This window comes from Pyxicephalus adspersus, chromosome 9, assembly GCF_032062135.1.
Source record: "Pyxicephalus adspersus chromosome 9, UCB_Pads_2.0, whole genome shotgun sequence".
Lineage (NCBI taxonomy): Eukaryota > Metazoa > Chordata > Amphibia > Anura > Pyxicephalidae > Pyxicephalus > Pyxicephalus adspersus.
The window spans coordinates 56,229,268-56,252,643 of record NC_092866.1 but is presented as its reverse complement, the minus strand read 5'-3'; the positions used below and the strand labels follow the sequence as shown (position 1 = coordinate 56,252,643).

The 23,376-nt window shown below is 40.9% G+C and overlaps 2 protein-coding genes across 2 annotated transcripts in view; one reads left to right on the top strand and one right to left on the bottom strand.

The window, feature by feature from the left end:
- Nucleotides 1–7,045, bottom strand: part of PDHX (pyruvate dehydrogenase complex component X) — a 62,469-nt gene extending 55,424 nt beyond the window's left edge. The window contains exon 1 of the mRNA XM_072421558.1: nt 6,887–7,045. Coding sequence (XP_072277659.1) covers nt 6,887–7,004 — 118 coding nt within the window. The 5' untranslated portion in view covers nt 7,005–7,045. The remainder of the gene's footprint in view (nt 1–6,886) is intronic.
- A 317-nt stretch (nt 7,046–7,362) lies between these two features.
- On the top strand, nt 7,363–22,182 carry APIP (APAF1 interacting protein). The gene is made up of 7 exons (XM_072422115.1): nt 7,363–7,619; nt 7,712–7,812; nt 9,959–10,007; nt 16,619–16,736; nt 18,404–18,539; nt 20,520–20,687; nt 21,866–22,182. Exons 1-7 carry the CDS (start codon nt 7,572–7,574, stop codon nt 21,963–21,965), a joined length of 720 nt encoding a protein of 239 aa, XP_072278216.1. The 5' UTR covers nt 7,363–7,571; the 3' UTR covers nt 21,966–22,182.
- Nucleotides 22,183–23,376: the final 1,194 nt, after the last annotated feature.

Below are 23,376 nucleotides of genomic sequence, written 5' to 3'. Positions count from 1 at the left end.
CTGACCTATGTGTAAGGTAATACCTGGAGGAGTTCCACCTGCACCTATGCAAGCGGGTAGGCACCATCATTTCCAGGCTACTGGAATGGCACTTCCATGCACCTACCGACCAATTTGCATCAGGAGGCATATAATTGGGTTGGCGGAGCCCACTTTAAATAGAAATATTTCATAGTAATAAACTGAAGTTTTTTTGCTAAGCAGACGTCCTCATTGCGCATTATAAAATCAGCACAGCAGGGAACTGCAAGCTTGCCGTACAAACATGCGAAAGGTCTGACAAGCTGACAATGCACTGTTATCACCACTTCATTTTTTCTCCCATCACTACCCTGGTCCGGCAACCAACTGAGGCCTGACCTCATTAAATCACGTTCCCTGCAGGCAAAAGGTGTCACAGACGAGGGAATAGGAGTCACAGGAAGTGGTCTCATTCTGCCATCTACAGGAGACAGAATGAAGCGATATAGAATAGGAAAATACATAGGAAGAGCGAATAAAGCAATAGCAATGACTAAAATAGAAAACAAAATGCTGCCAATATATAAAATATTACAAACAATATCAAGACAATATTATATGACATTGATAAGTTTGTGGACGACCGAACATTACACCTACATCAACCTTCTGGTCCCCAACACCGCTCTGCTGCACCCGTTAATTGCAGGGTAGAGAAACAATAGAATTGTAATTTGTAATTGCAAAAAAAAAAAGTGCAACTATCCTTTTAATATCAGTCAGAGCCTCAGTAGAAAAGCCCTTTGTAAAGTGGGATTTCATGATCTCTGTGACAAAGCAGTGGTCCCACTGCAAAGGTCCAATGTGCCCGACTGAGCCAGAGCTCCCCAATCATGCAGGGAGAATGAGCTTTGATGGTTGCAGAGCTAAAAGGTCTGACTCAGTAGGGAATGTGTCGGACCTTTGCTTTAATTCAGTCTTACAGTCTCATACGTGGGTGCTACTTATGGTGGGCTTCATGTGGGGATACTCATGCCCCAAGCCTGAAATATAAAAGTTGTTTCTAAGGGTTGTAAAGGGTAAGGGGTACTATGTACTCAATCCTCTGGGTGAGGGGGCAGATATTTGGTGACCCTCTATTAAAAAGGGCTTTCAGATTACAATAAGCTCCCAATAAGCCTCCAGACCTCCATAACAAAGGGGTCACACTTTGGGGATGATGTCCTCTCCCCCAATGATAGGCCTTGGCACCGCTGCAGGATGCAATCCAAAAAGAAAGGAGCTGCATGCTTTTAATCCTCCCCATTCTATGAATAACAAGATTCCAGGGAAACTTTCAGAAATGTGGTGGGGGGGTCCTGCTAAATGCCCCATCCCTTATCCTAGAAGGACCCAGGCTTATGGAAGCGTCTGGTTGAAAGAAAATAGGGGAACGGTTGCAGTTTTATTTTTTTCCCAGTAAAATCAACTTTTACTTCAGGCTGTGACTTTCACTCCAATCATGTTACTGTCCCATCCCTTTATTTATATAATTTAATAATAACTTTCATGGATGGTAATTTTAATTGGTATTTCTATTGATTATGGTTCTGAATGTTAGCAGTGTGACATTTTGAGCATCAGGTTTATACTTGAGTCAGTAAAAGTTTACCTGTTTTTACAGGTAAGTTTATAGGTTTATATTCAGGTCAATGTATTCTGGAGTTCATATGTAATAAAAAAAACACTACAATTAATTGTAATTGATAAAATATCAATTAAAATGAACTCCAGAGCAACTCCAATAAATTTCAGAGCATTGTAGTTTTTACCAACTCACAAGTCAAAGACATAGGATGCCCTTGGACCAATGTGGTTATTTAATGATTACTCTGTAAATTGTGATGTATGGGTGGGAACTTGACAACTTTATACAACCCCCCCCCCGACTAACATATTGGTGGGAGAACTGACTGATGGGACCAATTTCATCAACTTCATACTACCAGTCCACTTCCTAATGCCAACCTTAGATGACAGCTGAGGCTAGAAATATATAAATTGCTTTGGCATATCGGTGAAAAGCTAAAAGTCTCCTTTTTACCAAAAATATATCCAACTCTTCATACTCGCCTGACATATTTTGTGTCAATTTACTCAACAAAATCCTAACTTTTACCGAAATGTGGGGGTTTGAGTACAGAAAAATAAGCGCAATGTATTTCTTTCTGAAAATATATATTCAATAAATCATTTTACAAAGATTACGCAACAAAAAAACTGTAATTACTAATATTCTAGGCTATGTTCAGACTGGAGATTGTGAACCACGTCTGGGCGTTCAGTGTTTGCCAGTGGGAGCCATAACTATTGGGTTTTTTGGGGAGTTAGCAAGCAGCTGTGCAGGCATTTGCTTGCAGTTGGAACCGGTGCTGTTTTTTGTTTTAAACTTCAATAAAGAAATACCTAACCCATGTTATGTGGATGTGTATTGTGACTTTACAGTAACCATGCAAAAACAGACGGGTGGTTACTGAAAAGTGCTGGGTGGTGCGCTTGGCTAAAAGGGGCCGAGGAGAACACTGGACCAATTCAGATTTTAGGAGGCATGTAAAAAATTGGAAAGAAAAAAAAAAAAAAAACGGTCTGAAAGGGTAAGAGTTAGAATTCAGTATGTACATATGCTAATTATCATGATCATGCTGCCCAGGGAAAAAAAAAAAAAAACATCTAATGTGTGTATAGTGGTCAACCAACATCATTCAGTTATTTACCAATGTGGATCATCTATATGATTGTTGTCATCAACGTCATTCCCTATGGAGAAGGAAGCAGCAGGTTGCCTCCGACTCATCCTCCCTTCTGCACATGTGAGAGAATCAGGAAATACAGCAACAGAAACAGGTCATCTTTAGGCAATTTATAAACAATCCAGCAATTTATCAGACTGATGCTGATAGGCTATCCAAGAGCTGCTCCACTTTAACGTTTTACAATATTTCTTTGTTAGGATTCCAGTGTTGTCCCCAGCACCCTTTAGCTGGGCGCATCATCCAGCATTTTTCAGTAACCAGCCGGCTATTTTCGAGTGGTTACTGATGATTTGGGTCACAATACCAGTGCTGACACCTGCCTACAACTTTTTCCCACCCAAAAATTGTGGGTTGAACAGTGTGATTTCATTTATTAAAGAGGAACTAAAGTTCAACTTTCAAGATTTGGGATCAGGCAGAAAGGGAGGGATGATGTCCCTTTTTTCAATAGGTATTCCTACCTGGCAGATTACTCGATGGAGCCATCAATACTGCTAAGCTGCTCTGTCTAGCATACTCCAGCTTCCAAGACTGAATAAACTTCCATGTGAGATAAAAGATCCCAGCCAGGCCAATCAAGATGACCAAGGATCGAATAAGAAGAATGAAGCTAGTGGCACCCACCATGGAACAGGGACAGGCGAGTATAAACTGGGTTTGGTTCCACTTTGAAAGTATGGAGCTCTATGGAGATACATTGAACTAGAACAGTCTTAGTCGACCTTTTTACCATGGGGGAAACCCTTGAAATAACTTTCAGGTTTTCAGGGAACCTCTCCCATACTTAAAATACCCACAGCTCACTGTATACTAGTCTGATGGTCAGTAGGAACAATGTCTTTTACATTGCTGGTCAGTGGGAAGAATGTCACCCATAGAGATCCTCAAAAAAGAAATTTGGTGTCACTTAAACTGACCTAAGAGGTGCACATCAAGCAACCCCTAGCAACCTCTGGAGGAACCCTGGTTGAGAAGCTCTGCTCTACAGTATTCAACAATTCACAATCTAAGTTCAGGAACCAATTTCACTAACATTATTCTTCAATGCCTATGTTCAATAAATTGAATGCAATTTCCACCAAACAATGCAAGTGTGAAAAAGCAAAAAAGTGTAACTGATTAAACATGAAGGTCTATTGCTTGGTCCTCTTTGGTTTGTCAAATATGCAAAAAGCATATGCAATGAATGGAAGTGTGGAAAAGGATGGAAGTGTACAGACCACGGTGAAGTATTGCGCTTCGGCTTTGCTTTTTATTCAGCTTAAACTGGGGCTTTAGCGAAGGTGGAGGGAATTGTGAACAGCTCCAAATCCCAGTCACTTTAAGCCCAAAACCTTCAGGCATCTGATAGAAAGCTGGAGATGAAGAGGAATTTCATCTTTCAACAAGACAATGATTGCAAGCATACTACAAATACAAAACAGAATGTCTTCACTAAATGAAAATGAAAGTTTTGGAATGGCCCAGACCTTAATCCAATAGAAAAGGCGACAAGAAGCGGGCTGTGCACAAAAGATGCCCTTACAATCTGACAGATTAGGAAGAGTAGGCAAATATTGCCAAGTCAAGATGTGACAAGCTGATAGACTCTGACCCAAGAAGACCGAATGCTGAAATTAAATCAAAAGGTGCTTTAACAAAGTATAAGCTTAGGGCGAGCACACTTACACAAATTTCAAAAATGTACAATGGTTGCTTATTTTTTCCCTAACAGATTTGTTTTTCAACTGAATTGTACAGGTGGGAAAAGTCTGGAAATGATTTATTGTGGTCTCATTTATTTTCATTCAAAAACCGGGCATTTTAAAGCAGACCTATCACCCAAATTTTTATTTTTTATTTTGCATAAAAGAGTAGACAACAATTTTGGTTCTTAAAAAAAAAAAAAAAAAGGGGGGGGGTGGTGGGTTGAGAATGGGAGTCAGAATTGGAGCGCAGAGCCTCTTGGGAAACTCAGATCACGCATCCCACGAGGCTTCTAGCTGGTCCTTCTGCACATTCCTGATCCCAAGGGGGGAGGGTTTCCTACATGGGTTGAAAAAAAAAATGTTGATCCCACATAGATCGGCACCCCCCCCCCCCCCCCATTTACAGCGGCTAAGTCACCCGATATCCTGCCTGTGCAAGATTGGGTGACGTAGGGAGAAGGAGATGACAGAAGATGGAGCTTCTTCTGCGCCAAGACGAAGGTGGCTTACAGGATGGTGTGGGACCCAATCCTGTAAAGCTCTGGAAAGATTGAGAGATCTGCCGATCTCACACATATGCCATAAGATCTGCACCTATTTTATGTTTTCTAGAAGGGGTCACCCAATCTCACACCTGCACAGAGTATATTAGATATATTATCACATTTTTTCAAAAGCTAATGTTATACTATGTCCATTATTACAACCTTTAGGGTTCCTCAATCCCCTGAAGAAGCCACGTAGGGTGAAAAGCGTTGGGATTTATGGGATATGAAATAACAACATACTCAGTGCTCAACCCAGAAATTTTTTTAAGCCGGGTGGGAAGAAATTGTAGGCGGGTGGCAGCCCCTGTATTGTGACCAAACTCTTTAGTAACCACTCAAAAACAGCCGGGTGGGTGCTGAAAAGTGCCAGGTGGTGCGCCCAGCTAAAAGGGCCTGGGGAGAACCCGGATACTGTATGTAATATATAGCATTCATAGACGGCATTGTATAGCTGTGTAGAACAAAACCCCTCCCCACTGCATGAATATCATGCAGCTGGGATCAGAGTCATATATGTGATCTAATAAAATGTTTGTAATTTAATTTACTATTCTGTTATGGGAAAAAAAAATTGTGTATAGATTTTGGAACACTACATAATTAGGACAAAAAAACCCTCCTTTTCTCTCTCCAAGTGGTACAACTAATATACCACAAACATGTTGTTGTTTATGTATCTATAACTGGGGGGTTGGCTGCAAAATAAAAATTTAATCACCAATAACACCATAATTATTCAAACCAATTTTATCATTGGACCCTGCCAGAAATCCTGGATACCCTCCTGTGCTCTCTGACTGTGCCGATTGTTAAGTCGACTAAAGAACACATGTAGTCCCTATTTAATGTACAGCGCTGCATAATTTGTTGGCGCTAAATAAATCCTGTTTATTAATAATAATAATGTAGTCTATGGGTGAGCAGTGAAGGCAAGGGTAGAATCTAGCTATAGAAAATAGTCACGCCATCCTGTATAAGCAGAACAAGGACCCAACCTGACCACACTAAGATGAATGTGTGACGTGGTCACCCACATAGGAAGCCCGGATAACTGGCAGGATTTAAAGTGGCCCAATCACCACATTTTTTTTTTATTTTTTATATATATAAAGGCTGGGTAAACCTTTAATATATACAAAATGTTTTTTTGTTTTTTTTTTTTTAAAGAAGGGGGACCCCTCCTCTTCCGCCGCGGAAGCAGTAGAGAGTGAATGGATAGCCCGCAGCCACCTCCATCACATATCCCAGGAGGCTGCAGAGTGCTCCTTGTGCGTATGCTTGTACAGAAGCTTTCCTCTACTGTACCAAATCCGGTTCTCACGCATGCTCATTTAGCAGAAGCGCATCACCGGATCTCGCTCCTGACCAAGATCAGGTGACATAGGAAGAAGATGGCGGCGCCCAGCCCACGCCCAAACGAACAAGGAAGACGGGACAGCACAGGTCCAACGTGACCATGACAGTGGCTTTCCACCCATAAAGGTAAGAGTCACTTTTTTTACTGACAGTTCCACTTTAACCTGAAAACTAGTAAAGGAATAAAAGGCCAATTCACAAAATATGACATTTTTAGGTTACCATACACTATAAATGTACTTATACTAGGAAAGCACTCCGCCCATACCGTGCAGTATAAAACAATAGCCCCCAGCCAGGGTTATAAAATAGAACAAGTGACACTTTTAATGAATGTCCCCCAATATATGGAGCACAACCCCCTGCAATTCATATATCCAGACACAGACAGTTGCTAGGCAACCAATGGCTCCTCTATAGGCCTCACACACCAGCTGGGAGTATTCTGGCCAGGCTGGGACTTGCAGTCCTACAAAAGACACCTATAGCTGGCATACAGAACAAAATCGGACAATGACAGCAGGACAGGTGGCTTTCTCACCCCATCGCCATTCCGCTTTGTGAAGAAACCTCAGGCCGCCCTCCCGAGGCCGGTTCTGTACAACCCCCACCAATGACCTGAAGATCCCCCGGCAACCAAGTCTCAAGGAGGCCGCCATCTTCCTGCACCGCTGCAGGACCCTGACAGGGGCTGCCCCGCCTACTGCCTGACCATATTTAATAACAGAGGCTTGCCTAGCATTCTAGTTCAAAACACAACGTCAGCTTACTAATAGTTATCTTATAATATTTAAAACCGCAAAATGCTTTTGAAGCTAAAAATAGAGCTGTTTAGGTTTTTTTGAGCAGCTAGTGCTAAAATATAATGTCTTATGAGACGCCATTTTGTTGAGGACTTAATTCCTTTGTAAGCTATGGAGTAGACGCAGCTAAAGTGGCTGCCATTGTAGAGACAATTTTTGTCAGTCATATTGGTGATCTGTTGTTTATAGTGTTCTACAGATGTTTGTGTCTTGTATGTCATCATTGTGCTGCTCAGACCTTCCATGAGGGGTTGGATGGGAGTGTGGCTCCTCCTTGTCTGCAGCAGCTGACTTCTCACTCTGCACAATATACAACATAATATAACCATAACACCGAACAATAATATCATTGTGTGTCTTTATATAACATACACACAGTGTGTAAACAACTCCTGAACCCAGCAAAGCACAATCCAGGGAGCCATGTACTACTGCAATGGGGATAACTGCAATCAGACTGACAGTGCTAAGGTTTGGTGATTACCATGAGCATTATGAGGGGGAAAATTCTATTTTTATGATTTTTTAAATCATGTGATTGTTATGATCTGGTTTTTTTTTAGGAAAAAGGACACCCGCGACACCTGATCCCGGAGCTGTGCAGACAGTTTTATAATTTAGGATGGGTGACAGGGACCGGAGGAGGCGTCAGCATGAAATATGGGTAAGAGAAGCTGCTGGGTTTAAGTCTTTGGGCTCTATTTATAAAACAAGGAATTTGACATTCACTTAAAGCGTACCTAAACTCAACATTTTTCACTTTACGTAAAAGGTTGACAACCGTTTTATGTCGAGTAAAAATTATTTTTGTTTGTATTTTTCTTAAGTGCAACACCTTTTTTTAAAAAAAAAAAAAAAAAGGTGCAGCACCATCCCCTAATTCTCGATCGAAAATGAATGCGAGTGCAGAGCCTCCCAGGATACCTACGTCACACATCCCGGGAGGCTCTTGGGTGCTTCTTCTGCGCATGCCCGAGCATCTCAGGCATGCGCATAAGGAGCCTTTTCATGAAAAGAGGAAAAAAATTGCCCATCTCCTTTCTTCCAACCTACGTCACTCGCCTGGGTCAGGTGGCAAGAGGCAAAGATGACAGCACCCAGCGTGCCGGCTCAGAGATGGATGCCGGGACGACAGGGACCCGATGGATACATCCCTGGACCGTTCGGCTGCTCTGTGTGATTGAAGGTTAGTGTATTTTTTCTGTTTTGGGCATTTTTCAGTCTTTAAAGCGGACCTAAATTCAACATTTTTACTACATCATGCATCCCTGGAGGCTCTGGGTGCTCTTTCTGCGCATGCCTTAATCTCGGACATGTGCAGAAGGGGCATTTTTCCTTTTAGGGGAAAGAGATGCCGATCTCACTCATGTAAAGTGAGATTGTCTTTTTTTTTTTTTTTTTTCCCTTTACAGCGGGCTGTCACCCGATCTCTCATCTGACCAGGATGAAATCGGGTGACATGCCAGGAAGACCAAGGAAGCCATAAGATGAGGAAGACATAAGATGAGGGCGCCTGCTGAGGAAGAGGAACTCCAGGACTTTATTACTCACACACGCAGGCTTCCTCCTTTTCATGCGATCCATCTTTTAAAGTCTCATAGGTAGCATTGCCGAATGGCCAGTCTGCCGAAACCGAAACCTAGCTCTGATGTCATCCTGTAAAATACAGGAGCAGCAGTTCTGCATTTTAAAGGGGGATGCTGAGGGGCTGCCTGTATTCTGCATCATCAAACAGAGCAGCAGATAAAGTAGGTTTATCTTCTTTAGTGTTTTACTGAACCAAGAATTTTTTTTAAGCCGGATGGGAAGAAATTGTAGGCGGGTGTCAGCCCTTTGTTTGTGACCCAACCTATCAGTAACCACCCAAAAATAGGCGGGTGGTTACTGAAAAGTGCCGGGTGGTGCGCCCAGCTAAAAGGGGCTGGGGAGAACACTGTGCTTTTTTATCTTCCGTCAAAATGAGTAGCAAACCTTTGCAATAAGGGGTGGAACCCACTGCATGGAAACTGTCTGCTTAGTATTATTATTATTATTATTATTATTATTATTATTATTATTATTATTATTATTATTATTATTATTATTATTATTATTAATAATAATAATATTAATAAACAGGATTTATATTGCACCAACCAACATATTAGCAGCACTGTACATTAAATAGAGATAAAATAAAATGCTGTTCAGGCTTATTAGAGCCTGAAGATGTGTATCTGAAGCCAGAAATCATGGGACAGCTCCGTGGCTCAGTGGTTAGCACTCGGGTTCAAATCTTGGCCAGGGCACCATCGGCATGGAGTTTGCAGGTTCTCCAGTTTCCTCCTTGGTGACAGAACAGGAAATTTGAGCCTGAACACAATTTTACTTGCGATAAAATGGAAAATGAGATATTTTTCCCATTTGTTGCCAAATCTTCTTTATTGAATTTGCACCTTAAACTGCACTTGTACTTGGGAGAAATATTAAAGTAGATGTAAGAACCCAATCACAACTTTACCATGCTTTACCAAGTGCTAGTTCATAGAGCCGGTTACTGCTTTCTTACCGCAGGTAACTATGGGTGCTTAAAATGGACCTTAACCGCATCTTTCTATGGAGCGTTAACGGGGTGATTAACTAACTTCACATCAAAACCGCTCCACTGCCCCCTGAATTTATTCACAAGATCATTCTCTCAATGGACTTTATTTGAGATGTACAAAATCATTTGTTACACTATCTGCATTGTCTCTGCCTTTTTAGGTATTCATTTTTGCCTATTAGGCCTTCAATAATGAGTCTCTATTTTCTTTTATTTTTTTTTTCAGGGATGAAATTTATATTGCACCATCGGGTGTCCAAAAAGAAAGAATACAGGTATGATAATTCCCCTTCATATTAAAATAGAGAGAAATGTAAGGTATAGTAGTGGTAGTAGTAATTTAATAGGGTAAGGTAGGAGTAAAAATACCCCAAATAGTTACGTATCAATTTAAAAAGAGAGGCAAACTGTTCATTTTTATTTGTGTTTTGCTATATATTCTCCATCAGGAGATAGATCATTACAAGAATCGATGTATGCTATACACTATTTAGACTACCTTGACATTATATTGTTATGTCAGTTTTTACTACATGTCCCAAATTTAGTTATATATTGGAACTACTTACTTATTAGGTACTATTACTGACTACTTTTTTGCTAATGTCCATGTGGATTTCAGTATATAACATTATTCCGCTAACGTGAGGAAGCCTACATCGGGTGAAACGTGTTGGGTATTTCTGTTACACTTATGGGAATGGTTTACATATTTTATGCTAATACCAGACTAATGGGACGTCATCTGGCCCTTTCACCATATATACCAAGTAGCTGGGTATTGTAAAGTTCCAGTTAGATGGCCTAAAGCCTGTCAACTGTTGAAATTATGTGAGATATATGTTCTCTGACGCTTATTGTGTTATGAAAAATTATCACTAATACAACATTGCCTTTAAAAAAAACACTCTGTTTGCCTCTCTTTTTAAATTGATCCTCTTTATATTATACCTTACACTTCTTGTATGGTAACTCATTATTTTTCACATTGGAGTATGTACCCTTAAAATTACTGGGGTGTGTATAGTAGGTTATCTTAAGCTACGTAGACATGCTAGATGATTGTTGCCAGAGACAAATGATTGTAATTGACACAGGTATGAATCAAACATAACCGCTGTACTTTAATATGAAGGAGAGATCACCTGGGTTCCTTTGGTTCATTCTCCCACCTTTGGTTTTCATAGAACAGAACAGCACCATGTATACAGCACAGCGCTTGTTTGTCTTCCTTTCAGTGTAAACGATCACAAAAAAGTAGTTTCAATTGACAGAAATCTGACGTCTGTACAGGGCTTTAGTTTAGCTGTAAGAGCCTGTTGACTTTTAGGGACAGTGGTGAAAATCCTTGGGTGAGCAGTAGGGTGTTCAGAGGTGCACTAGGAAGGGCCTAGCAAGGTCCCATTGATGAAAAATTCTCTCTAATTTGCTTCGTATTGGGGACTTTTAAGTAGTATTCCTCAATCTGCTTTTTTCATAAAGGCATAAAAGCTTTCCAACCAGTCCAATAAAAGGCAAATTAGGAAATTTACCATAAGTGGGTTTTTAATAATTTAAAACTAAAATCCCGGCTTAGGAGCAGGAAACTGCTAATGGCTCTGTTAAGACGGATAACTCTGCCTCCCTTTTTACACTTTGTTACTAAATGCTAATGTTTCAATATTAAAATTTAACTAAATGAACAAAAAAAGCAGAATATTTATTTATTGTAGAAGGGACAGATCATGTCTCCTCTTCAATAGACCTGTTTGCAGCTCAGTGTAGAGTTCCAGGTAACCAAGCAAAGCCCTGGCTGCTGTGAATGAATTAGCTCCCAACCAAGATTTCCTAAGATCCTTGACCAGGATCAGGACCAAATGAAGGTGGAGGTATCCACAAAGTGAGGAGAAGTAATTGTAGTTATAAAGACTTTAAACGGGCAGGTAAGTTTTTGAATTGCAGAAGGCACATTGACTCTCCCTTCTGTGATAAAATACCTGCCTCCTCACAATTGTTACTTTAATTTCATTTTAATATATAAGACCTGTCCCTAGAGTCAAGTCTTTTATCATCCATTATCGAGTGTGAGTGCCTCAGTGACCAAAAATGTTCTCCCTTTGGACAAGTGCAGACTAGGCAGGGCTTGGATTAAAGCTTGTGAAGATGCCTTTAATATGTGGTAAAACCGGGATCAGAGGAACACACACAGAGTTTCCAGTTTACCAAAAGTAACCATAAGCACTTTGTCTACTAGAAAACATTTTGAAAAGTTGCATTTGCCCAATCATTCCTCAGACAAATGTAGCTTTTTGTGTCCTAAAAAATATAACTTACGTAGTATAAACTTATTGAATGCACCACTACCTGAGATTCATGGGCTCATGATATTTATAATGAGATTGGCAATGTTACTTTTGTTTTGCACACTGTTCTCCTTACTGGAAAGGAAACTATACCTGAGGACTTCCAATGCAAAGCCTCTTCCGTACTTCTTTTTGTATTGTACCCCACCAACCATCAGAGGGGCAGCTCAGACACGAAGCAAAGTTCTGCTCCATGGTCTAGATAGCCACCTCCATATAGAAGTGTAGAGCATGTTTGGGAAGGCTTAGGAAGAATATGGTTGGAAGCCTTGGACTTTCTTCATCTTTCCATTGGAGTTCATTTCCACTTAAAATCCAATTTAAAATTTCCAAAATGTTTGGGAGCTTTGGCACTCTCTTCTTATAAAAGCTATAACACACTCAACCCAGCAAATAATGATAGTGCTCGGTTTCACAGCATTAACCCCTTTCATGTAAAAATCAACAGAAAATGTAAACAAATGGCACCTTGTGACCCATTTAAATAGGATGGTTGTTGGTGCTCAGCCCAACTTTACCACACTTACTGGGTCTTTGTGTACAAGGCAAGCAATGAGGCAATGCCAACAGATATGGGTCTGTCAGAACCCATTGCATGAAGATCATTTCTTGGCTATCTGCACATTGTCCAGTCCAACAGGGTCCAGATGTGGTGCTTTAAAAAGCCAGGGAGAAGAGGACTGTTCTATATAGCTGAAGTACAAAATAAAACTCCAACAGCATTACAGAGATGGGAGCCTGATTGAAACAAATTTTGAAGAATAAAAAAGCACTACTTAAAAATAATTTGTCTTTAACACAGCAAAGATGAAGACTATACATGCTTTGTGAGGCACATGTAAAAGCCTCAGGCATGCTCATAGTAGGAGAGGTTATCCTGGCTTCCATTTTTTCTATGTTTAATTCTCCTAAGAGTAGTAGTATAACGAGATGGTTACAGTCCCCTGTATTCCTCAATGGATGAAAGGGAAATATTGTATTCCAAAAGATTTACATTGGGAGGGGAATCATAAGACACAACCATTGTTCAGCAGTACTACAAAGTTCAGAAAGCTCACCAGCAAAGGGAAAGTACTTTGTGGGCTCAAGTTTGACTATTTAGGTATAATTGGATCTTCTGAGTCAGTGGTCCCCAACCTTTCTGACAGCAGGGCCCGGTAACATAGAATAAAATTTTGCCCTGGCTCGCTATATGAACAGCTTACACTACTCTGCTATTCTCAGCAGCTCGGCCTCCTGTCAGTACACTAGCAGAGTAATGTAAGAGAGCTGCTGGGAATGGCAGAGAAGTGGAATCTTACATACATTGCTCTGCCATTCTCAGCAGCTTCTGTGTAAGCGGTGTGAGGAGAGCTGCCGCTCTATCGCTGGTTGCGCTCACACTGTCAGTAGCTTTAGAGCAGTGTAAGGAGGGCCTCCGGCACTTCTGCCTCCTTTCATTTGTGGCCCCCAACTCACCAGGCACAGGCCGGCACCAGTCCACGGCCCCTTGTTTGGGGACCACTGTTCTAGAGGACCATTGTATTTTACGGAGACCATTGGAACACCAATTTATCAGCAGACATAGCTACAGTTCAATGCATCTTTATATGTCAAAGTAAATCATTGGCGGATTTCATGTCTATTTTCTAAAACCGTCTTCTATCATTTTGTTTACCCACTTTAAACTATTAAAATACTGATTTTGCATCTCTCCTCATTTGCATATGACATCATTGTCGTGATAACCAGAGGATACATAAAACAAAAGGCCGGATAAAATTAGTTTGTGGTCTGCCGTTCCATTTAAAAATGTTAATTCTCAGTGACAGGTCATGTTTAATAACGGCCTCCAGCAGTCATGTCTTGTATGAACATCCTCTCCTACTACTGTCAAAGTCACAGCGTGGCGTCAGCTGCGCTCAGTGCAAGAAACAGGAGAACGGTTGGCATAAGGGCAGCGTCCATTCCCCCAACAATGCGGGGACATAAACAACATCCTGAATGTTTTATAACCAAACATTGTCTGGGATGCAGTGTAGGTGGAAGACACGAGGGGCTATATATCACCGCAGCATGGAAAATGTATTATTTATGTGATACAGACGATGCATTCGCTTGGGTCTCTGCCAGATTTCAAAAGAATATTATGGTAATGGTCTGATTTTAAAGGAAACCACAACTGAGATCCAGGAAGATATAAAAAGTCAGAGATTATTGCAGCTCTGTATTCATTAATACATTCTTAAGCTACGTACACACTTCCAATTATTATCGTTGGTAAACGAACGACGAACGATCCTGCACGATATCTGCGAACGATCGTATAGCACCGATCCTGCACATAGAGATAACGACACGATCGTTCGTAGATATTGTACACACAATAGATGCGATCGTTTGAGCGATACAAGAAGTGACGTGCACGACAGGAAGTGAACGAACGTTCGTTCATCACGCATGCTCAGACCATGGACGATCAATGAACGATCGTACACACGAACGATGGTCAACGATCGTCGTCCAATCCGATCCGCCGGTCCGGTCGTTCATTTCCAACGACTTTCCTCGTTCGTCTGCGTCGTTGGTTACTTTTTTTACGAACGATTTTTGCCCAATCGATCGTTCGTCGTTCGTTCGTCGTTCATTTTGAACGATAAAAATTGGAAGTGTGTACGCAGCTTTACATTGCAAGCTGGAGTTTGATTGGTATTGTATTGCTTGTACTGCACAGCAACTGTTCCAGGGACAACTACAGCTTTCACACAGGAAGTGACAGGAAAATCCCCTTGTTGGGGTGCAGACAGCAAATCTCTTTTAATATAGAGGCTGGACATAGACCTACATTGATTTTAATGCCTGTATGAAATAAGAAAGGGTATGCATGGTTTTGTTTAGGTATTGGGCATGATTTATTGAAACTCTCCAAGGCTGAAGAATACACTTTAATCAGTAACCTGGGTGATCCCACAAACCTGTAATGGATTTCTTTAAAGTTATTTGCTATTTACTAGCAAATATTTTAAATCCTGGACCAGATATATTCCAGGTTTTCTGGATTACCCAGCTTCACTCCAGCCTTAGAGAGCTTTATTAAATCAGGCTCATTGTCTTTAGAGTTATGTGGGTTTTTTTTCTCGGTAGCATCAGTCTTCTGGATAAAATATTGCAACTGTGCAAGTGGATATTTATATAGCAGTTTTCTCCCCAGAATTTTTTTTAGGCTGGGTGGGAAGATGTTGTAGGCAGGTGGTAGCCCCAGTATTGTTACCCACCCAAAATTAGCCGACTGGGTGGTGCAACCGGCTTAAAGGGGCTGGGGAGAACACTGCATAGCACATCCTTTCCCAACCAAGGTTCCTTTCAAAGCAAGGGTGGCAAACTCCGCAACGTCCTTTTTTTTTTGGCCCCCCAAGGAATCCTAAATATAAATTGCAGCTGGCCCTCCGCTGCATTGAAATAGCGCTGCAACTACAATTCCCAGCATCACTCGCGTCTATAGACCTCTCTGCCTATGCGGGGCCCCGCATTGGACTGTTTTATAGACGCAAGGAATTGTAGTAGCGGTGCTATTTCTATATTAAAGGCTTGTTCCAGATTGAATAATAAGCAAAACCTCTTTGTTTCCATATGAAAAGGTTTTATTAGATTAGTAACCGCTGAAGATAGGTCTCAATATCATAGGGTGCATATTAGGACCATTGTTTGTATTGATTCAGTAATACAGAGAATTTATACATTGCCCATTCTCTCCAGAACTCACCTCTTACCTTCACAACTGTCTTCAGGGATTACATTTAGGGGTTCATTGACAGTTTTATGTTCATTAGGAGGGAAGCATGAAACATTTGGCAGTTTGCTCGAGATTTTCCAAAGGGTTTGAAATGTTTGAGCAATCATGAGTCCCATGAAAGATAAAAGTGCCTTAGGCTGAATACACACATGCAATAATTGTCGTTGGAAAGTATCGTGAAAGATCCTTTCCAACGACAAATGATTGCATGATGCATGAAGGAGCGCTGTACATACATCACCATTCTGCTGTATGGAGGGGGGAGAACGATGGAGCATCACTCCGCTGCGCTCTCTCCCCTTCACTTCTATTACTATCGTTCATTGATCATTGACCGTGGATCTGCCAGGGTGGTCGTTTGAACGATGAATGATGAGCACTGTACACACACAAGATTCTCGTCTGATATCAGCCCTGAGCGGATCGGACGAAAACCATTACACGTGTGTACCTAGCCTTAGACTAGGTTTACACCTGCAGCAGGAATAAGAGTTCCATATTGCTCTAAGTGCCAGCCACCTGCACCAAAACAGCGCTTGCACATTTGACTGTGATACTGAACTGCTCACTGCCACCCCCCATTCATTTTCTATTGAGCTACCTTGGATAAGACTCCACATTTTCTTTGATCAGTCTCAACATTTTTGTCAAACAGATATCAGTTGACTTACATTGGGAATGATGTATCATTAGTGGTCACTGGGGGTTCCTGCCTCAGATGTATAAATCAATGAACATTAAAATTCCATCTCTGTTTTGTTTTATTCATCAGCCGGATGATCTGTTTGTCTGTGACATTGATGAGAGAGACATCAGCTGCCCTCCAGTCTACAAGAATCTGAAGAAGAGTCAGTGCACGCCGCTGTTCATGAACGCATACACCTTGAGAGGTATGGGCCATTGGAGAGCTCAGGGAGGACAACACTTTCTGTATGACTTATATTAAAAAAGACAAATTCTAAATGATTTATTAAAGTTAAACTAAACTCAATAATGAAAAACCTGTATAAGGGTTTATTTATAAAATAATGAACGTTACATTCACCAGTCATGTGCTGCAATGTAAAGCACATGCACCAGGAAGAGTCTCCTACAGTTGTTTGATGAATGTCACATTCACTGCTTTTTTTAAATGTACTTCTTTGGCATGGTGATGTCATTTCCATTGTTTTTTGCACAAGCTTTTCCCATTATGTGATAGCATCTTGCTCCTGTAACACATGCCTGTAACCATCTGTGATAAATATCATATGGCTATCACCAGAGTGCATATAGACAGCTTGCTTTTAAACAAGTTAGAAGAGCTCAACAGTACTGGCAGGTTCAGTGTTGGGGGGTTTTGCAGCTGTGAGAGATAGTCGAGTCTCTAACAATGGTAACATAACCTTTCTCTCATGGCCAGCCTGTTTTTTGGGCAGTTTTTGCTACAGTGGCTGTTCTTTAGGATTGGACCCAAAAGGTTCGCTTCCTTCCCATGCATCAGTAGCCTTGGGTACATGCTTCTGTCACTTGTACACTGGTTGACCTTCCTTGCACCACTTTTGGTAGGTGCTAACCAATGCATACCAAGATCACCCCAAAAGATTCTTGGAGATGCATGCGCCCAGTGGACTATCCATCACAATTTGGCCCTTTCCATACTCATATTCTTACACTTGCCACTTTTCCCTGCTTCCGACACACAATCTTCAAGAACTGACTGTTTACCTTCAGCCATTTATATACAGGTTGTCCCTGGGTTACATACAACATAGGGACTGTAGGTTTGTTCTTAGGTTGAGTTTGTATGTAAGTCGCAACAGGTACATTACTTAAATAAATGCAATAAGAACACATGTTTGTCTCAACATATTATTAGGCAGCGTGGTGTCAGTTACTCACAAACAAAGCAAAAAAAAAAAAAAAAACTTTATGAAGCCTAAACCTTCATTAACTTCTGGAGCAAGCTGTGCTTTGATATGCAAAAAAAAAAAAAACTGCAGAGTTTGTTTTGGTCATTTAAGAGGTACAAGAGGTTACAGAAGAACATTTTTATAAAATTTTATTTTAAATGGCTACTTTCAATTTAAGATGATCTTTTTGTGTATATTTGAAAAAGCTAAAGAAAAATCACTATAAAAATTTGTTCCTCTGGGAATTTTACATAAGAAGCCAGTAGGTGGAGCTCTGGTACCTTTGCCTCATTCTTGGCACTGGCCAATCCCTTATAGCATCTTGTGTACATTATATATATATATGTATGTGTGTATATAATATATATTATTTTTTTCTTGTAGTATATTATGCACACTACATGTACAATACATACATTTTGCGGCTTATCTTAGGTAATTATTATTATTATTATTATTATTATTATGTTCATTTATAGGCAGCAACTGAATAGTCAGATTTTAGTGATTGGGACACACGTCATAACAAAAATGGAGTATTTGGACAGATTCTTTATCACCAATGGACTGTAAATGTTTTATTTTGTGATTTTGAGAGTTGTTGCTTTATGTGATCTGTACAGGACAAATAATAACATGATTGTAACGTGAACATTTGTTTCCAGGAGCCGGAGCTGTGATTCACACTCACTCCAAATCTGCTGTTCTGGCCACTCTGCTGTTTCCAGGGAAGGAGTTTCGGATCACACACCAGGAGATGATTAAAGGAATAAAGAAAGGCAACTCTGGGGACTATCACAGGTGACACTGATAGTTTTTTTAAATAATTTGTCACATGCCATAATATTTTTATAAGTCAGTGTAGGGAGACACAGGCAATTTATTATTATTAATACACAGTATTTATATAGCACCATCATATTACGCAGCGCTGTACAAAGTCCATAGTCATGTCACTAGCTGTCCCTCAAAGGGGCTCACAATCTAATGTCCCTACCATACTCATGTCTTTAATACAGACTAAGGTTAATGTTTTTGGGGGAATCCAATTAACCTAACTGCATGTTTTTGGAATGTGGGAGGGAACCAGAGTACCCGGAGGAAACCCATGCACAGGGAGAACCTGCAAACTCCATGCAGATAGTGTCCTGGCCGAAATTCGAACCAGGGACCCAATGCTCAAAGGCCAGAGTGCTAACCTCTAAGCCACTGTGCTGCCAATACTCGTCCTTTTCCATCAGTCCAATTTTTATTTGGGCAAAGCTTCCAGAATAAGGCTGCATACACACATTCAGTTTTTGCTACTAGAAACAATCTTTTGTGACTGTTTCCATCGACAAAAGAGTGACAGATGAACGAACGAGTGAAGTACGCACAGTGTCATTCTATTCTATTTAAAGGGGAAGAGGGAGATTGAGCGAGCAGCACCCCATTTTATTATTCTCCATTGACTTGAACAGCATTGTTCACCTCCGTCAGGACAGGTCCATGAACGACGTCAGGTGACCTCTGTACTCATGTCAGATTCTCACTGGTGACAAGTGTGAACTTTTTTGGGGGGTTAGAATCATCTGTAGTTTTAAGGTTCATATTTAATTTTATTTTTAAAGCTGTAAATTCAACACGTGCACTCATTGTACAATGCACAGTGCTGAAGTCATTATTTCTGCAATGATCAGAGCATTGTTCAGTTTTTGTATGATACTATTTTAGAACTGCGATCAGGCTAAGGACTGAAAGCAAGTCCTTACTGATCCCTCTACTGTAGGCACTTTGGAACAATTCATCTTCATACTCACCATAAAATCACTTCATTTCAGCAGCTCTGTTCCCTCTGCTTCCCCTCTTGGCAGCAACTCAAATCACCTTGCATGATCCCAGATCTGCTTCTTCTTCTTATCAGTTCCCCAGCAGCTTAGTTCACCTTACTGCCCTCTTACTCCTAGAAGTTACTCAGCAGCTCAGATCACCTTGCTGCCCCCCTTAACAGCAGCAACTCAGCAGCCCAGACAACCCTACTTGCTTCTCCTAGCATTGACTCAATAACTAAGATCACCTTGCACCCCCTTACTCCTAGCAGTTACTCATCAGCTCAGATCATTCTGCCCTCCCTTTTTTATGGAGTGACTTAGCAGCTCAGGTCACCCCCTCCCTGCAGTGACTTGGCACCCTACCAGACTATTAATTTCCAATGTAAACCCAGAGCAGGTTTACAGAAGAGGGGAGAGCAAAATGCAAATGATACCCAACTTAAAGACTTACTGCATTCCTTGTGTAACTGTAGGATAGATTTCTCTACAGCAGAGGTCCCCAACCCCCGGCTGCAGACCAGTGCTCATCCATGGCCGATGAATTGGGGCTGCTGATGTCAGGAAGCAAGAGCTCCGGCAGCCCTCCGTAGAGTGTGAAACCAGGAGCACAGCCAGCGGTAGTGCGTATGGCCCGCGTTACACTGCTCTTAAATGTTATTTGTTGCTGTTTAAAAATATATACATTTTTTATTGTTCATAGGAGTACATATATATTTGAATTTCCAAAGCCTACAGCTACAGTCTGACTTGAATTATTTCAGGAAAATGCCATCTACAATATATGTTTTTTACATTTGTCTTTCCCCGATTTCTTTTTTTTTTTTATATCCCTATGTCATCCTGGTATTAGGACAGGAATTTAGGGTAAACCTCTCCTGCATACCCACACAGCAGTATAAACCTAACATTCGCACCCATCCTCAGTCCATTGAAAATCAACTTTTTTGCTGATGTTACAAATTTGTTGCAGGTATGATGACCTCTTGGTGGTCCCCATCGTAGAGAACACACCGGAAGAGAGAGACCTAAAAGAACGCATGGCAAAAGCCATGACAGAATACCCAGATTCCTGCGCAGTGCTGGTGCGCCGCCATGGAGTCTACGTGTGGGGAGACACTTGGGAGAAAGCTAAGACTATGTGAGTGTTTATATGAAACCATATATTTGAGGAAAGTCACAAAAGTGAATGTTTTATTGGAACTGGTGGTAACATAAGCATTGCAAGGCTGATTGTTGAAGACTGTAAACAGTTTAAAGTACATCTAAACCTTTAAGTGGAAATGAAAACTTTTCTTTGGTATAGAGAATATTAGGAAATAGTAATTGTACTTAGGAAGCAGTACAACAATTTAGGGTAGATGAGTGTGACCAGGCACTTCAATGTCATCACATTCATAGTCGTATACCTATAGCTAGTGTCAGGAGATTTGGTGTGAGATTCAATGATGTCACTACTGTGCTACTCACTACTCTCCTTGCCCGAGACCTTGACATTTGGAAATAAAGTCCTGCCATTATCAGGATGCCTGCCTCTGCATGATGCTTCAGAGTGTGGTGCTAAAGCCATCATGTCATTAAGGGTCTTTGCATCACTGAGGACCACCCAATGTAGCAGGTGAGGCAGAAAGGACCTTGCACGTCACTTTACTAGCCTGAAAACATCTAAAAATACACACAGATTTGGATTGTTTAAAGAGGATAGGAGGGTTACTTAATAAAGGGACATTGGGAAGAAGTGGTGCTAGAGAGAAAAAGGAATTTTCTGCAAAAAACAGCATAGGAACAAAGTCATACAGAAACTCAAGCTGCCTGCTACTTTTTCTTGTAGCATATCTCTGTATGAGAAATCTCTCCTAGTGACTCCTGAAAGCAAATGGGAAGCAGAAAGAAATGCAGTATTAGTTTATTAAAACATACAGGCTTAAATATAAAATAATACAACACTGCATGTGCCATTGGGACCCTAGAACCCACCTGTACTGACACTTGAAGGATCAAGCAACCCATTATGACCAGTATCAGGGTTGGAGCTAAGGAGAAGGCTCTAACGTCAAGAGGTGACATACTCAGTGTGTGTAACTATTTTGGAAGCTTCTCCCCTTTCCGAAGCCTAAATAGCATAAGGAGCTGTTTGGTTTCTATATATATTCAGTGGTGGTGTTGGGGTCATTTTCAATTTAACCTAAAGTAGGCAAGGAGGCAAATGGTATTGTAAAAAATCAATGCATGCTTATGTATAAGCTTTGCATGGATAAATTAAATTGAAATATTTAGATTTTGGAATATAGCGGAGTAACTGCAATGTGTCCTTTCCAGGTGCGAGTGCTACGATTACCTCTTTGACATCGCCGTGCAGATGAAACAACTCGGATTGGATCCAGCAGCTCTCCCCACAGAAGAGAAGGGAATTGTTTAAATTGGTCTTCCTTCCATTAATTTAAGCACAAAAAACAACCGAACTTTGTCCACACAGGATGCCCATCTCCTTTCCATAAAGTGATTACGTCTTCTCGCTGTGACGTCACCAACAATTTTATATTCGGATGTTTTAATCTTAGTACAAAGTGCCAGTCATACCCAGTGCTGTGTTCTCAAATCTGAGCAGTTGAACTTTTAATAAATGTTAAAGGAGGTTTGTGTGTAATTGAATATAAATGTTATATGGTCCATGAGTACAATTTGATTCCACTGGGATTAATCAGCGTTGGTTTATTTTAAGATCATTTCCTGGAAAACTTAGAATCTTAAATATATTGAGGGCCCTTCTCTGCAGGTCTCAGAATTTTTCTGAACGGAGGTCTGCAATTGTTCACAGTGCTTGAGAAAATTGGAACTGCTGCAAAACCTAAAAACAAGTCTCATACCTAAACCTCTATAAAATATAGATGGAACTGCAACAATCACCTCTTGCTGTTTGTTCCTGTAGGCCCTTCACAGAACTTTGAAATTCTTTAATTACTTCTCCCGGTTCTTCCTATTCATCTTAAGCTCTGGTGAAAGGGGCACTTTTAAGCCTCTGTGACGTGTTGGCTGAACATGCGGCTCTCATTTGAATCATTTCATATAAATGAATCTTCTTGGGCTCCATCCTTCTAGTTTGAAGCTCCTTTTCTTCTTTCCTCCAGTAAAAAGCAGCATTGGAAGACCTAGGGCCTGATTTATAAAAGCTCTCCAAGGCTGGAGAGTATACACTGTCATCATTGAAGCTGAGTAATCCAACAAACCTGGAATGGATTTCTTCAAAGTCATTCGCGAGCTAAATCCTGGACCAGATCCATTCCAGGTTTGCTGGATCACCCAGCTTCACTGACGTGTATCCAGTGAAGACGGAGAGTGTATGCTCTCCAGTCTTGAAGAGCGTTTTGCTATAAATCAGGCCCCTTTTGTATATATGAAAGCTGCTATCCCAGTTAAAAATGCTGCACATCAGCAACTTCATGCTACTCCATGGAAGAATTATTCAGGAGATCCAGGGTAGCTAGTACCAGTATAGTACTTCTAGGTAGTACCAATGCTTCTACCTCCCATAGATTCCTATTGCTCTATCACTATGATAGGCTGTTTATTTGCCAGCAGGAAGATGTGGGGTATTTTAGCTCTATCAGGCTCAGATTCTGCCCCAAGAGCAGGGTGGCTTCACTTATGCTCATGATCCTGTAAGTCTGTACGTGCTTCCTACAACAGCATTCATTTTTTACCATTTTTCATTTCACCCTAGATCAGCCATTCTCAATAATAGGGGAACCCCTGAAATAACTTTCAGGTCTTAGGTAACCCCTTCTATAATTACTACATCCACCACTCACAGTACATTAGTCAGTGGAAAG